We start from the raw sequence: 15,411 nt of genomic DNA, 5'->3' as shown, positions 1-15,411 counted from the left end.
AAAACATTGTGTCTGACCTTTGACCCTCTTGCTCACATATGTGATGCCAATTCAAAGAATACATTTTGGTACACAGCACATCTTAAATGTTACCTTTAATATACAACAAAACAATATTTGTTGAGCTCTGCCATTGCTACTTTGCAATGTACGTAGTCTTAACTTTCAGATTATAACTAGGCGACATACATTGCAGATTGTTTGTGACTTGATTGATGGTAGTCATTGTAGCTTCTGTCAGCTGTCAGTGAGCTTTCATCTGTCTGTGGCTCAGTCGATGTGACATTTCTTCAGCTGCGCAAAGGATTGTGGGTCAGAATAGCCAGAAAAGCATTCTGGCTTGCGCACTGCAAAATGTGACTGGATGCAGTAGAACATGCTGGCATTTTAGGCATACTGAATTTGACATACTATGTATTAGGACATACCACAAATATTCTTCTGGAGCACTATGGTAGTGTGTGTATTGGATTGCACTTAAACTGTGCTGGAGCAAAGGTCGAGATTTTTTTATGCAGCTAGCAGCAATTAACAGCAACCTGCAGCAGCATCACAACCACCTGAGAACTGAAGACACTGTATATTGACATTCGCTAATTTCACTTGAAAAGCCATAACATGTTTATTACTTTATTATTGTTACATAAGAACAGAGGGGTACAAATGGCATTAAGGAGACTTTATTTAGACAGAGTACAAACAAAAAACAGCCAAAGACAATTCAATAATCTTGTAAAATAAGTAAGCATATGTGTTATATTTACTAAAGTAAACTTTTCCACACAAAGAAATAAATGTCTTGTTTAAGTACACAGTATATAATTAGTAAGACAGTAGGAACTAGTTAGTTGGGTGCTCTCACACAAATGCATGTCTCTACTCTAACTTAAGCATGCAGAGCTACAGCAGTACTGGACATATACAGCATGTTTGTTGCATTATCACCAGAAACAATTCAATCAACTGTGGAAAAACATTTCTCTGAAAACACAAAGCATTCATAGTCGAGCAACGCCCCCACCCTCCAAAATTCCCTATTCAAAACAATATCTTTGTAGTAATAAATGATGCTCCGCAGCTCGTGTGTAATATTCTGACACTCCTCTCACTCTCTCTTTTTTTCCTTTTCACATCCCTTTCCGTTTTAATTTTCATCTTCACTTCCTCTTTTTCTTTATTTCTTAGTCTCCTCAATCTGCTCCACCTCGCTGGATTCGTCCACCACTTTGCCGTTGACCATCGTCTGAGTCACCACCTTCACAATCTTCCTGGTGCGAACGTCAGGCTCCTCTGCACAGACAGAGATGAGATGAGATGAGATGAGATGAGATGAGATGAGAAGAATGAGATGACATATGGTAATATGAGTTTAAAAGGGATCACATGAGATTTACACAGGTGAGAAAGTAAGCTGCAATGAAAAGAGATGATGCAAGAAGAGATAAAAGATAAAGATACGGAAAGGTTTGATGGCATGAGATTAAATGAAGACGACAAGAAAATTATATCATATGGGACAAAATATTGAATAGTACAGTGTGAAAAAGATGAGTTGAGATGCGATGAGGTGGAGACGATGATATGAGAGGGGAGAAGAGACAAAAAAACATTAAAAGCAGTGAGACGAGGAGGGAATTTAAAGATGAGTCATTTTAATGTTATATTCCTTTGTAATTTGTGTCGATTCATGTACCTGAGTGTGGCCTGAGTCACTGCTGTCTCTCTTTTATTTCTCCTGATAGTTCAATGTGTTGCACACTGAACTTTCATGTGTATGAACTGTGCTGTGTAAGATGTCATGTCTCAACAGCTTCTGGTTCAGTACATGCAGTTCTCACTAAAAACACTTTTGTACAAACAAGCTTTAACTATTTAACTCCTCTGTCTCACACAGGACTCTTACAAGCGTCACGGCTTGTGACTCTGTATTGTCTTTCGGCTTCTTATGTTGAACATGTTCAAAACACCTTGAAGTTTGTTAATCCAGTAGCGTGACTCAGATGGATTATGACACAGTTACAGCACTGGGATAAATGTTTTCACACCCACATTTGCTGCAATAGGAGCTGAGCTGTTGGAGGTGTTTTGAGGTTCATAAAACAATAATTAGTTCTGCAGAACTTGGGTGTGTGAATGGATATGTTTGTGCCTGTCTGTCAGCTTCGCTACTACACTGTCAAGTTAGTCACCCTTTACCTCGCTGATGATAAGATAAGCTGCATTTAAAATGAATAAATGAGCAGTGTTTCACTTTTTCCTGTGCTAATGTACTGTTATATTATATAATACTGTGCTTATATGTCGTTGTGTTGTTTGGGCACACAAGTTGTGACTTTGCGTTTTTCAATTGGCAAAAAATCATAAGCCAATTACTCACTCTTTGGTGGAGGAGGAACTTCTTTGACTCTGAGGGAGAGACGAAATATGTTAGTTAGTGGCTTTAAAATTCACATGAAAACAAGATGAACACATTCAAAGAAATATTTCAGCATTTTGTGACATATGCTTATTTTTGTAGAGTATGATGAGAAGATATACCACTCTCATGTCTGCGCAGTTACTATGAGGCTGGAGCCAGCAGCTGGTTAGCTTAGCTTAGCATAAAGACTATAAACAGAGGGAAACAGCTAGCCTGGCCCTGTCCCAGGGTGACAAAATCTGCCTAACAGCACCTCTAAAGCCCACTAATTAACATGTTCTATCTCATTTGTTATACAATTTGTGGTTTCACTGGCGTTTTGTCATCTTTGGAAAGAGCCAAGCTAGCTATTCCCCTGCTTCCAGTCTTTGTGCTAAGTTAAGATCTAACAGAATGCAACCTTTAACCTTGCATGATCCCTTTTTCATTCCCTCATTTCATCATGAGACTGGTGAATATCATAGACTGTACTGTATAAAAACAATGGACACTGTAACATCACCCCTTGGTTTGTGGACTCCTATTTTGAAACCTCAAGGTTGGCATTTGGTTGTCGACATCTTGGATTTCTGAACCCCGAAGTGGTCATATTTCAAGCCCTCAGCCATTTTGACATGGTGGCTAAATGGTGGAATTACAACTTCCAGTTCTGTCACATGATGCCATGGGGCCCAAAAAGATTTTTTCCATAGCCTCGCGTCAAAATTCGAAGTGAATGGAAACCAGGCTCTTCGCCGTACGTGAAGAGCCTGGTTTCCATTCACTCTGAATTTTGTCTGGATTCTGGTTCCAGTCTAGAGAGCGGATCCGGAATTGACCAAATTCACCAAGTGTTCACCAAAGTAAAACTTTAAATTCTGGCGCACCATTGATTTACAATAAAAGAAAAAGGTTAACTTAATGGCTTGGGGCTTTTCTTGTAAATTATATTCTTTAAATTAAAAAGTTTCACCGCATTTTTATTAGCTTGGGGCTTTTATTTTGACGGAAAGGCGCATCCATCGAATTCCGGATCCTGTCTCTCTCGCCCGGTTCCGGTTCCTTACCTAAACGGCCCCTAAACGGCCCCAGACTACTTTTTCCCATACACTTATATTGTGAAAGAGATGTCTGTTAATCAGTGGACTTTTTTTTTAGCATTACAGTCCCTGTGAAATGACTTGTTTCACCATCAGGATTGGATCCATTTGGTCTGGTGACATTTTAAAAGTCTAGAAGAGCTGCATGATTAAATTACTGTATCCCCACTCAAGATAGCAGGGGCTATACCGGACGTTAGCCAACTGGCAAGCAAAAGTCTCTTGTGCACCTGCTCTATGGGTCTCCATACAGTTGTCAGAAATGGGTTAATTAATCAAAGCAATCTAAACAGTTTTATACATGTCTGTAAACATGTTTATTTCCTTTGTAAAGTTGGGCATTTTAGCATGCAGGTCTAAGAGGATCGACCCGCTTTTGGACCTCAAGTGGTCATTTGAGGAACTGCAGTTTTTGACACTGCCTGTTGGCTCAATTTTCCAGCCTCAGAGGTTGCTGCTTGGTAAAAACTCACGTCTCCTCTCCCTCCAGCAGGCGCCTATAGGTGGCAATCTCCATCTCCAGGTTCTGCTTGATGCGGAGGAGCTGCTCGTAGTCAGTCTTGGTGCGCTGCATGTCCAGCCTGAGCTGGGAGAGGTCGTCCTCCAGCTGGCTCAGGGTGGCCTGCAGCCGCTCCATCTCAGATGAGTATTTCTGACTTGTCTCGCCCAGGTTACCCTCCAGCGCTGCTATCTGAAGAGAGAATGGGAAAATAATAAGACAGTTGGCATTCCTTATGGTCTAATATTACTATTGTGTGCTTTTATGTTGCCCAGAATCATATCAGTTTATATGTTAACATCTACCCATCATCACAGTGCCTGTACTGACTGTATTGTAAGCAGTGTGCAGTAATGTGAGTCTTCATGTTGGCTGCTATTAAAAGTTTTGGCTTTTCATCCTCCTCACATTTCCTCAGATGTCTGCCAGTAGAAATCAAACCTCAGTGTCTCCTGATTCTGAAATTACTTCCCAAACCATTATCAACAAATACCTGTGAGCTGACAAGGCCCTGGCATCCAAAACAAACATTTGCCGCTCAGACACGATTATCCATCTCACCACCGAAACTCACCCCCATACAATTTAGCACCAGAATCCGCTATGGGTCCTGCATGACTTATCAACGTGGGAGAGCATGTTTACTGTCAACACAGGATTATGAGAGAGAAAAACAAAATAATTTTTCTCAGATGCTGATGTCAAGTTAAAAAGAAAACAGGTGTGACTGAGACTCAATCTGAACTTCTGTAAGGATTTTCTGTGTTGTTATTTAACAAAGCCCTTATAAACCCTGCCTTATCGCGGCTTTGTGCAAAGGTAATACTCATAACCATATTTTAACATCATGGTTGTGGTGTTTGCGCTTCTTTGTGTGCATTAGAATTGTGTTTGCACAGCTCCAAATGTAGAAATATCACCTGCACGATTATTTTAAAACCAAAACACCACCACGGTACCGCCTTCTGCTTTCAGAGAAGAAAACGACATTTATCTTTCACCAAATTTCATCCTACTGTATGTCGCATAAAATCCTTGTGTGTGTTCATGGAATCATTTGCTCCACTTTTCAGCTCCCTCCTCAGGTGTAGGAGCTCACCTGTTTGTGCAGGCTCTCCAGCTCCACCTCCAGGGTCTGCAGGAAGCGCTGCCTCTCGGTCAGCTCACTCTGAGCTCCTCTCAGAGCCTCATTGCTCTCCTTCACCTCGTTCTGCACAGTCTCCAGCTGGACAGGACACAACGTACACACTTACATGAAATGCATGTACTGGACTGGAAGATGAATTTAACAATTGTGGGTTTCCCCTCCTTTCTTTTCTGAATATAGTATTCATTTTTAAAGTTTTTGTATGACTTTGTTAAGGCTATTTAAGTCATAAACACTGATACAGTAGGATTAGACAGGTGGCAAGTGTTAGCAACAAAATATTTCAGTGTTGACACGAAACAATTGGTAATTAACTGACTTGTCGATTGACAGAAAATTGGCAACCATTTTAATAGATGAATCATCTCAGTCATTTTTCAAGCTTATTAAAGCTTCTCAAATGTCAAGTTTTGCTGCGTTACTTGAATATCTTAGGGTTTTGGACTTTTTGTTGACAGATCACACACTAAACAGTGACACAAATCATTTAAAAAGTTAGTTGCAGTTTCTATTAAACTTTCTCTTGCCATGAGAAAGAAATGGCCCTTTCTTCACACACCTTCTTGCGGTACCACTGCTCTGCTTGGTCCTTGTTCTTCTTGACAATCCCCTCATACTGGGAACGCAGGTCAGACAGAATGGTGCCCAGCTCAGGCCCAGTGGCCGAGTCCACCTCCACATTCACCTCATCTCTGGCAATACGAGACTTCATCTGCTCCAGTTCCTGTGGGTTGACAAGTATGTATGTATGCGTTTATTTTTGATTGAAAAGACCATCATGGATGCACTGTGTCGAGCCATATGTGTGACTACACAGGCGACAAAAGGAACCAGGGACAGTTGGGTGAATCCTACACCGCAAGGTGGCAGAGAGGATGTGAGGACATCTTCATAATTTAGATGTTCTCTATCAATAGTTGATGGGGCAGAGCTCACCTTACCTCTGGCTTTTCAACTCTCTGTCTCTCCCACACACACACGCTAAACTCTATTCAACTCTGTTGCTGGATCTCTTTCACTCTTGTTTCTCAGTGACATCGTTAGTGTCACCCAAAGTAATTTTGCAGGCCTCTGAAAATCTTGGGGTGGCACCAAAACCAAAAGCCATAACTAAATTTTAGGAATTTTATGATGCTGTTTTTGTATATAAGGTAGTTAAAAACTAGTCAGTATGAGAGTCATTGAATTGCATACTGATGTACTTTGGTTTCTTACTTTAGGGTTAATGTTGATGCTGTGATAGTGAAAACCGAAGCTGAAAAAAACTGAGATCAAACGTTAAGACTTGGCAGCGCTGGTCAAATATAAAAATCTGTCTGTGTTACTGAGTTGTTTATTTCTCAGCTCAAATGTTTTCAAAAACATGTTTTAGCTCACTGTTTAACTGTAATACGAGATTGTTTCTTGCCAGCCAGCTACCATTGTTTAAAGCGGACATGTTCACAATGCGTCACCCGCCAGAGGGAGCATTTATTGGTCTGGTGTGACACAGTGCATTCTGGTAGTTGTAAATTCGCTCCCTCTTGAGCAAAAACGTGCTTATTCTCTGTTTTCTCTGGTTCTATGGAACCAGTTTAAAAAGTATTTGCATCTTTCTGCTGCAGAGACATCCCAGTTTTATTAAAAGGCCATCTTTCTAGTGGTGAAATACTTCTTTAATTTAAAAACACCACACAGAGGACTCCAGTAATTTTCAAGAGGGAGGCCAGCAATTGTATCAGGGTGGCCTTGCCCCCCCTGGCCACCCCTTGGTGTGCCATTTGGTATAGTCTTATGTCATATGCAATCTGTTGTAATGTAATGTGATCTGACTGGTTTTAATGCTCTTTATGTTCATTCATACACATTGTTCCAGCCTCCGCTTGACGTTAAAGTTTAGTAACATATTTTATTTTATGCAAAGTGTTACAATGTTTGTGGGAAGCATGGCTGATGGGATGTAATCTAGTTCCACAGCTAACCCCAGAGATCCTGCTTTTCTGTTTGTGGGAAAAAGTCTACCTTTTCAACATAAAGGACTGACATAGATTTCATAGATGAGCAGATAAAGATCGTAAAATAAGACAAACAAGCAAATGTAAAATAAGTACACATAGGTAATACGCATGAAGGATATATAAAAAATAATCTGGTGTAATTAATTCCTGATATCTGCAGTAGATCATGAATTGGCTCTGTGCAGCTTCATTCACATCTTGTTCTGGTAAGGCAATTCATCCTTCTCTTAGTGAGAGGGGGTAAGTTTATCTTAGCTTCTCATCCCCCCAGAGGACAGTAGCCTCAGATCAGCTGACTGGACAGAAAGAGCAGGTTTGGGAAACCAGATCTACCTGCTCCTTTTGTCTGTAGAGTAACCAGAGGACCACCTCTCACTCTCTTCCCCCTCCCTACACGTTTTTTTTTTCTCCGCTTAGGCTCTAAATAAGACCTCTTGAGTCCATTAAACTGGGTCAGCCCGATATCAAACAACTTGGTTTTTGTGAGGGCAGGTTGGAGTCGAGGAGAGAGGGCCAAAATGAAAACGAGATGAGGCAAATGTTGAGTAATGGAGAAGAAAACGTGATAAAAACAGTGTTAAAAAGACCAGCATACCATCCAAATATGGGCTGGGAAGAAAAGAGCAGGGCTAAGAAACGAGTGCAGACATATCGAGTTAACAAAACACATTTACCTCCTCGTGGTTTTTCTTGAGAAAGTAAAGTTCTTCTTTCAGGCTGTCCAGATCCCCCCTCAGGGAGGCGATGATCTGCTCGTGGTCGGTCTTGGCCTTTTTCAGAGCGACACAGTCTCGCTCCACAGACTGACACATCACCAGCTCAGTCTCCCACCTAATGTGAGTCAGGAAAATAGCAGAGGAAAGCAGAGGAACTTTACTTTCTTTATCATTTCAAAAGAAAGTGCATCATAAACTCTTTGTGGTTGTTTTGTGTCTCTTGTGGTCCTTTTGTATCTCTGTGGTCATTTTATGTCTGTGTGGTCGTTTTGTGTCTCTTTGTGGTTGTTTTGTGGCTCTTTGTGGTCATTTTGTATCTCTTTGTAGTTACTTTGTATCTCTGTGGTAATTTTGTGTCTCTTTGTGGTTGTTTTGTGACTATTTGTGGTTGTTTTGTGTCTCTTTGTGGTTGTTTTGTATCTTTTTGTGGTCATTTTGTGTCTCTTTGTGGTCACTTTGTATCTCTGTGGTAATTTTATGTCTCTTTGTGGTTGTTTTGCATCTCTTTATAATCGTTTGTATCACCTTGTCTTTGTTCTTATGTTTCTTTGTGGTCATTTTGAGTCTCTTTCTGGTCAGTATCCATCTCTTCAAATGAAATTTTGCAGGTGAAGGCCAGTGGGGCCCCTAACACTTTGGGCCCTTGGGCCAGTTCAGTATTCCAACGATGGACATGAATTTACGTCAACAGTTTATCTAAATTCATCCTCAAATGTGACAAAAGCAAAGTGGCTGCTACAGCATGAAGCACGTAGTAAAATCGTAAACAAAGACATGGAATAAACTCTCAATACATCATATCTAAAAAAAAAAGAGAGGGACATCCAAAACATTTCCATGTTTCCATTTGCTTATCTTCATGCAGTAATCATGAATCACTCACTTGATTCTGAAGTCATCAGCAGCCAGTTTAGCGTTATCAATCTCTAACATGAGACGAGCATTTTCCAAGGTCCTCTTCCTCACCTGACAAACATTAACGTGTGGTAACAATGTTATAATAGACAGTAACATCTTGCCTTCACACTGAAGTCATGTAAATGTGATGCTTCTTGTATAATGTTTACATGTTCATACTGTATTTAGTATATTCACAGTAAAACACAGTAGCTGTTGTACTTTATAGTGAAATTAAACTTGAAAAATAAAGTTCTTGTCTAATAAGGTGGCACATTCCAACTTCATTAAACTGTAACTTTTTCTGTTTGGTCAAAACAGGCAAAAATAATCATTAACTTCAGACTTGGTTTGGTAACTTAAAGATCAGGTGTAGGTCAGATTCTGCCTCTGATGACTCTACTAATGCAGCTCCTGCTAAAAGGCTCCACATTTGCATGAATGTTTTGTCTATGTAAAATAACCAAAGTCATCATAACCTTGAGCATTGTTCAGTGACACAACACCCAAAACCTGCTGCCTGTCTGTATAATGTTTGTCTGTGTGTTTGCATGTCCCTTTCGTGTCTACCTCTTGCTCAACAGCATGAGCTTGAGCCATCATGGAATCAAGGTCGTGACCTTTGGGAATGCGGTCAAGCATCAGCTGCTTGATCTTTGCCTCCAGGTCGGCGTTGGAGCGCTCCAGTGAACGCACCTGGAGGAAGACAAAGAGACAGTTTTTAATGATCAGTGTGTCAGCTTGCTACCAAAAGTATCATTTCCTCATCTGGATGGTTACAAACATCCATTACTCATTTGGCTGCTGACCAACAATTTAACAGAGCTGGTACTGTGCTACGTGTCAGACCTTGTCCAGGTAGTTGGCCAGACGGCTGTTGAGACTCTGCATGGCTTCCTTATCGTTGGTGCAGTTGCCGTGGAGGCCGTTCAGTTGCAGGCTAACTGGCCCGTTGAGATCCTGGCCGATGGAGGCCGAACGGCTCAGCGGGCTGGCTGCAGCAAAAGAGACCGAAGCGCGGGAGCGAGCACGGCCAGTGTCCATCAGAGAACGACTGGAAAAGGAAGGCTGACGGCTCATGGAGAAGCTCCTCATCGAAATGCTGGAGGCCATGATGGGCAGCTGTGAGAGCACATAGAGCAACACATGGAAACATTGGCAAAGACGAAGGAGCCAACACATGAGAGAAACAGAACAAGAGCACAATCACACGTTACATCTATTACAGCTGCTAAGGGTTCATCTTGTGTTCAAATTGCAGATGTCATAGGGAAAATACATAACTTGAAATGCCAGACTGTTTGACCTATTGCAGCCATTTAAAGCTAGTGTTACATGAGATCGGGCTGTGGAAAAGCTCTTTTGTGGCCCTTAAGTAAATGTGTTTTATTCTAGCATTTGGCTAGACTTAAATACAAGTAGGGCCTTATATTCAAGGCCACTGAACGCCCCACTGAAAATGATGAAAGGAGTCTTTCAGTGAGTGTACGTACAGCCGGCTAGTGGCTTTTCAAATGAACCATCTGCATCGAAGAGATGACTGACTTTACGGTCAGTGCCACTTCAGTCTGTCCGTCTCGGCTCCGCTCAAATGCAACTTCAACTCAAGTCAGTGTAAAATCAAAATGTAAATGAGCACAGCTCAACCCCGGGTCGAAGGAGAGCCTCTCACCAGGACTGAAAACGCTCTCACATAGTCTATTACTATGATAATAAGATGCATTTTATATTCAAGAAGGGACTAATAGAGGATTCATAAAAACAGGAAAAAAAGTGAAGAGAGGAAAAGTGGCTCCAAAAAATAGAAGCCTTCGTAAAGGGTTAGACTACTGATGATGTGGGTAAATGTTACACAAATGTGGTTAAATATTATAAAAGATCACAAAAATTATGTTTCAGTTTAGATCCAGTTCATATGAAAAGAAAAAAAATCAGCAATGTTACTTTGTTTAAATATCTTTAACCTCATTTGATAGTAAGTTTAACAGGTGTTCACATTACTTCCTGTACTTCAAGTGTGACTAGCTGGTGTCAAACACAGCACAGGACAGTGTATCTTTGTCCATGTGTGTTTCTGTAGATTAGCGGTCAAGGGAACCTCTCTGTCTCTCTGTCACTTGATCCTTGCAACACCGTTCCCACAACACTACAAAGGACCCAGCAGGAGACAGACGCTCCTTGTTCTGATGAAAGATAGAGCTTGGGAAAATGATCGGGAAAATATTCCGAGCGAATTCCAGTGACACAAGGAGACACTTTGTTCCGCAGGATATGGACTTGTATTTCATTTTTCTTTTTATATCATCTTGTAATTTAGCTGACAAATAGTTGTGATGACAGCTGCTGAATGAGAGTGAACAGGAAGATAAATTTCATTTGCTTGAGAGCAGTAGATGCGTTTTTCGTGCAATTATACTTTTGATTTAGATCAATGCTCAAATTTTCTTCATCATCACAACTAAAATAATTCATAAAAAAAACAGACTAAAACCATTTAAATTATTTAAATAATAATAATTATTATGATGAATCACATTGCTTAAACAATAATAATTTCACCACAAAACATCCTACTCACCAGTGTTTTGTTCAGATGGAGGCACAGTGGGATCCAGAGGAATACAAGAGGCTCTGTGTTGCTGATGCGACAGTGTGCTTATATGCAGGTGTGCAGGAAGGGGGAGGGGCTTGCTCTGAACAGGAGGTGTGTTTGCCGCACCTGAAGGTCTTGAGAAAGGTAGATGTGGAGTATTGTAATGAAACACACCTTTCCATTTTCCTGCCTATTGTTGAGGTGCAATAAGCTTAGATGCTCACTTTGTACCTTTTTACTACGAAGGCAGTTACAGAATCGGCCTTGTAGCTCAGCTCTGATAGGAGCCATTTCTTAGTAGTCAAAATATTTTTTCTAGTTTGATCAATTCTGTAGAGAACTGTATCCCTGTATAGAGTAATGCGGACGTAATCCCTCTTTATCCTCACTTATAACCCACTGGAAGTGTGGTGGTGTGTTTCTCTGCAGAGACTCTGCCTGTATTTTCTTACTTGCTTCTTATTTTGCTGTGTTCAGGACATCCCTGGGCACAGTGCGCAGGTGAAGTTGGGACTCTATAAAAAGGTAGCAACGGGGTGCCAGACTGTAAGTATGATCCATCCAAGACGAAGCAACAGTACCAAAAAAAAAACAAATATAGCGAGGCGAAATGCAGACAAAGCTCATTCCAAAATGAGATGCGGTGTTGGCCCGTTTCCTGATGGACAAGAAGGTGCTGGCAGTTAGCGAAATTAGCTTGCTAATGTATCGCCTTTTCCGTCACAACAAATGTTCCTACAATGGTGGTTTGCAGTTTATCTATGAACAGGCAGTGTAGGGAGGGAGGAGGGGCCAATGTTGTGTTTACAAACAGTAACCGAAAATTCTTGCATAGTATACAGTACCTTTAAAGATCAGACGTGTTTCAGACATGTGTAAGTGCTGGGCTTGTAATAGTAATTTGTGATTCCCAAATAAATTAATAAATAAACCAATTATCGAGTTGTATTCATTGAAAAATTACGGTTCTATAAAAATGCAAATATTCTTGATTTCAACTGTTTAACTGCGGGACACAAGATGTCTCCTACTTGACTAAAAAGTACACTCTTAGTGTAGGTCTATGTGCCCTGGAGGTTTCAAGTTTCCACATCACACTTTATTAGGTTGCCTATTTGGACTACAATTGGCTTCCAAACTAGTGGCTCATATGCAGTAAAACTCAGATTTAAGGTGAGGGCAGAGAAATTTGAAAACAGCCTTCTAGTGTGAAGCTGCACATGCATCACGGGGACTTTAAACGTTTGAGTATTATCACCTTATAAAGTTGATATAGTGAACATGCTCACAAACAACTTCCTGTTTACACATCCAACAGACATAGATCAACATGATCATTTATTTGGAGTCGTGTTTCTGGCCACCTGGTAAATGTATATTCACTCTCCTTTGAGCTCTGTTTTTGGTCTCCACTAACTACAAATAGCTACTAGATGCTCCACTTTGCTTACAAGCTGGTTGTTATCTGTCAGCTGTTTGGTGTTCTGCAGGCAGCGAACAGTCTGTTTCTAGAGCTTTTTCCAGTGAAACTGCCTGCTTTGGTTGAAAACAGGATTGATGAGATCAGCGAGTGAACTACAACAGTAAAACTGTGGGCTGTGAAACCAAAACAATGAGCTGATAAAAAAAAAGCTCTGTAGAGATGAGGAGGACTGCACAGTTGGATGATAATTTCTTGTGGGTTCATTGCTATGAGAGACCACTTTTACATTACCATAAAAATATAAGTTAGTGCAGCTTCAAATCCTAAAAAACACATACATACCAAGATATTCTCTCAACAGATATTCAGTCAGTGATGCTGACAGCACTCAGCTTCCACCCAGCAGCATCACCGGTGACAATAAAGCGTGCCCTCTCATGTATCTGTGCTATTAAATATCTCATTATCATCACCACAGCTTTACTGTCTGGATGTGGGCGGGTGGAGCACCTGCCTGCAGTTTTCTGGAGCCCTCCTGTCCTGCAGTCAGTCATCTCGCTGTAACCTGAACCTCCTCCTACCGGTCGGAGATAAAATATTCAGCGAGTCACTCACAGAGAAAGAAAACCTGCCGGCAGAGGCACTTTGGAACAGACATTTTGTAAACTCATAATAGTTTACATGCAGACACAAAATAAAGCTGCCGTCATTGTAAATAAACTTATAACTTTGAAGATGAAGCTGTATTTTAGCTGCAGGGGAAAAGTTGAGACTGACTATTGTCATCTATTTACTCCACACACATACACGTGTGTAACTGACAGACGCTGCTACAGTACAGTCAATATTAACTTCCAGTTACTGGATGGAAGTAAATATTCTCTTACTTACTACACACACACACACACACACACACACACACACACACACACGCTCTCTCATGCTTACACAGCCCTACAGACTACTGATACTGTAGTTCAGTCCTGTGACTCATATGAACTTTGTCCATGCAAAGTCTTATATAGACATAGAGGGACGTGTGATATTAAAAGTGTGTGGGTGAAGCGTGTGTTCCCCTCATATTATCATATTCAAAGGTGAGTTGAAAATATTCCCGCTGTCTTTCAGTGTTGCAAATGTCTCTATCTGCATCCTCAAACATTCTGCTTTTAGCTTCTGTGAGCTGTATTTGAGCAAAAAGCAAATGGCTATAGCAAGCTGACTTTTATTTTTCTTTAATTTGTCCTTACATATCATGAGCTGCAACATAAGTGAAAAAATAAGCTTAAAATTCTCTCAGAACAACTCTTAGTTGATCATTTTGTATTTCACAGCACCACCATAGTGATCATGCAATGACCATATTTCATTAAAATAATAACATCACTGTTGTGATGCACTAACGAAAGATTGTTTGCCAGAGCACATCATCCTAAAAGATAAAAAAAAATGTAACCTGATGCTGTTGTATTAAAAGGTGCTGTATGTAACTCTGGAGAAAGACAGTTGATTGTTGAACCTCAGTCCCAGGTCCTCAAATACCAGAGCTTTGGGTTATTGGTTCAGTCTGACTTCCTAACAAAACATTGGTATTTGACGACCTGGGAATGAGACTCAACCATCAACTTTCTTTCTCCAGAGTTATATACAGCATATTTAGGAATTAAGACGTGAATCTCTTGCATCTAATTATAAATAATAATGATTGATTTGTATGGCACTTCTCAAAACTAGTGTTCCAAACTAACAATACAACCAAAGATACAGGAATAAAATCAACAATATAGAACATATAGAGCATAATTTGATGTCAAGCATATTATGTCTATACATCATTGAGAGGTTAATTGATAAAAATCAGTTTTAAGAATCCATCTAAATGTAATTCAAAGATGATAATGATTTTATGTAGGAGTAACATTGTCCTAAACAGTGATGGAATTTGTCAATAGAGTAAAGTTAAAGTGGGTTATGTGAAGGACTGGAAGGGACAGAGAATGTTTAAAAACACACATTTGTATTTCATTATTGCAGATTTTCACTGGCTCAAAATGTTGCCAGTGCCCTCAGTGCATTTTCCCCATCAAACCACACATCCCTCACCGATCAATGATCTCCAATGTTACAGCTATCATCTATCTCCCCTCTGTGGTGGAGGCTGGTCAATACAAGTGAAATGCAGAACACAGCAGGCACCTTACTTCCCAAAAGAGGGCAGCAACAAGCTGTACTGTACTGCTAGCTATAGTCCAGTCATCCCAACAGACTGTCTGAATGTATTTTTCCATATTTTTAGGTGCTTGGAAAATGAAAATGTAATTTAACTGGATTTGAATGACAATTAAAATAAAAAGAAACTATTAAAATCCCCTTTATATTTAATATTGTCTTCTAATTTCCACTTTAAGTAGCTTTAAGGCTGGAAAATAATCTTAATCTGCACTGTTTGGCAAAATATGGAGTATATTATGTATCTGCTTGTTTCAGCTCCTTATTAAAAGTTAAATTATGTTTATGCTGAGTGATATAGTCAAACTCAAGACTCCATTTCATCAAAATGAACTATTTGAATGTTACTATTTTGAACTATTAATTAATTAATTTCTGGAAATCTGGTACAGTCTGGTATCTTTCAATACAT

The 15,411-nt window shown here is 40.2% G+C and overlaps 1 protein-coding gene across 1 annotated transcript; it reads right to left on the bottom strand.

The window, feature by feature from the left end:
• Positions 1-616: 616 nt before the first annotated feature.
• On the bottom strand, positions 617-11,457 carry si:ch211-243g18.2 (uncharacterized protein LOC559906 homolog). The gene is made up of 10 exons (XM_050053780.1): positions 11,333-11,457; positions 9,604-9,876; positions 9,325-9,450; positions 8,741-8,823; positions 7,816-7,972; positions 5,704-5,868; positions 5,097-5,222; positions 3,972-4,189; positions 2,378-2,406; positions 617-1,290 (listed from the first exon to the last, which is right to left on the bottom strand). The coding sequence occupies exons 2-10, from the start codon at positions 9,865-9,867 to the stop codon at positions 1,175-1,177; spliced, it is 1,284 nt and encodes a 427-aa protein (XP_049909737.1). The 5' UTR covers positions 9,868-9,876; positions 11,333-11,457; the 3' UTR covers positions 617-1,174.
• Between the last annotated feature and the right edge of the window lie 3,954 nt (positions 11,458-15,411).

The sequence above is a fragment of the Epinephelus moara genome, chromosome 9, assembly GCF_006386435.1.
Source record: "Epinephelus moara isolate mb chromosome 9, YSFRI_EMoa_1.0, whole genome shotgun sequence".
Classification (NCBI taxonomy): Eukaryota; Metazoa; Chordata; class Actinopteri; order Perciformes; family Serranidae; genus Epinephelus; species Epinephelus moara.
This window is presented reverse-complemented; position numbering and strand designations above follow the sequence as displayed.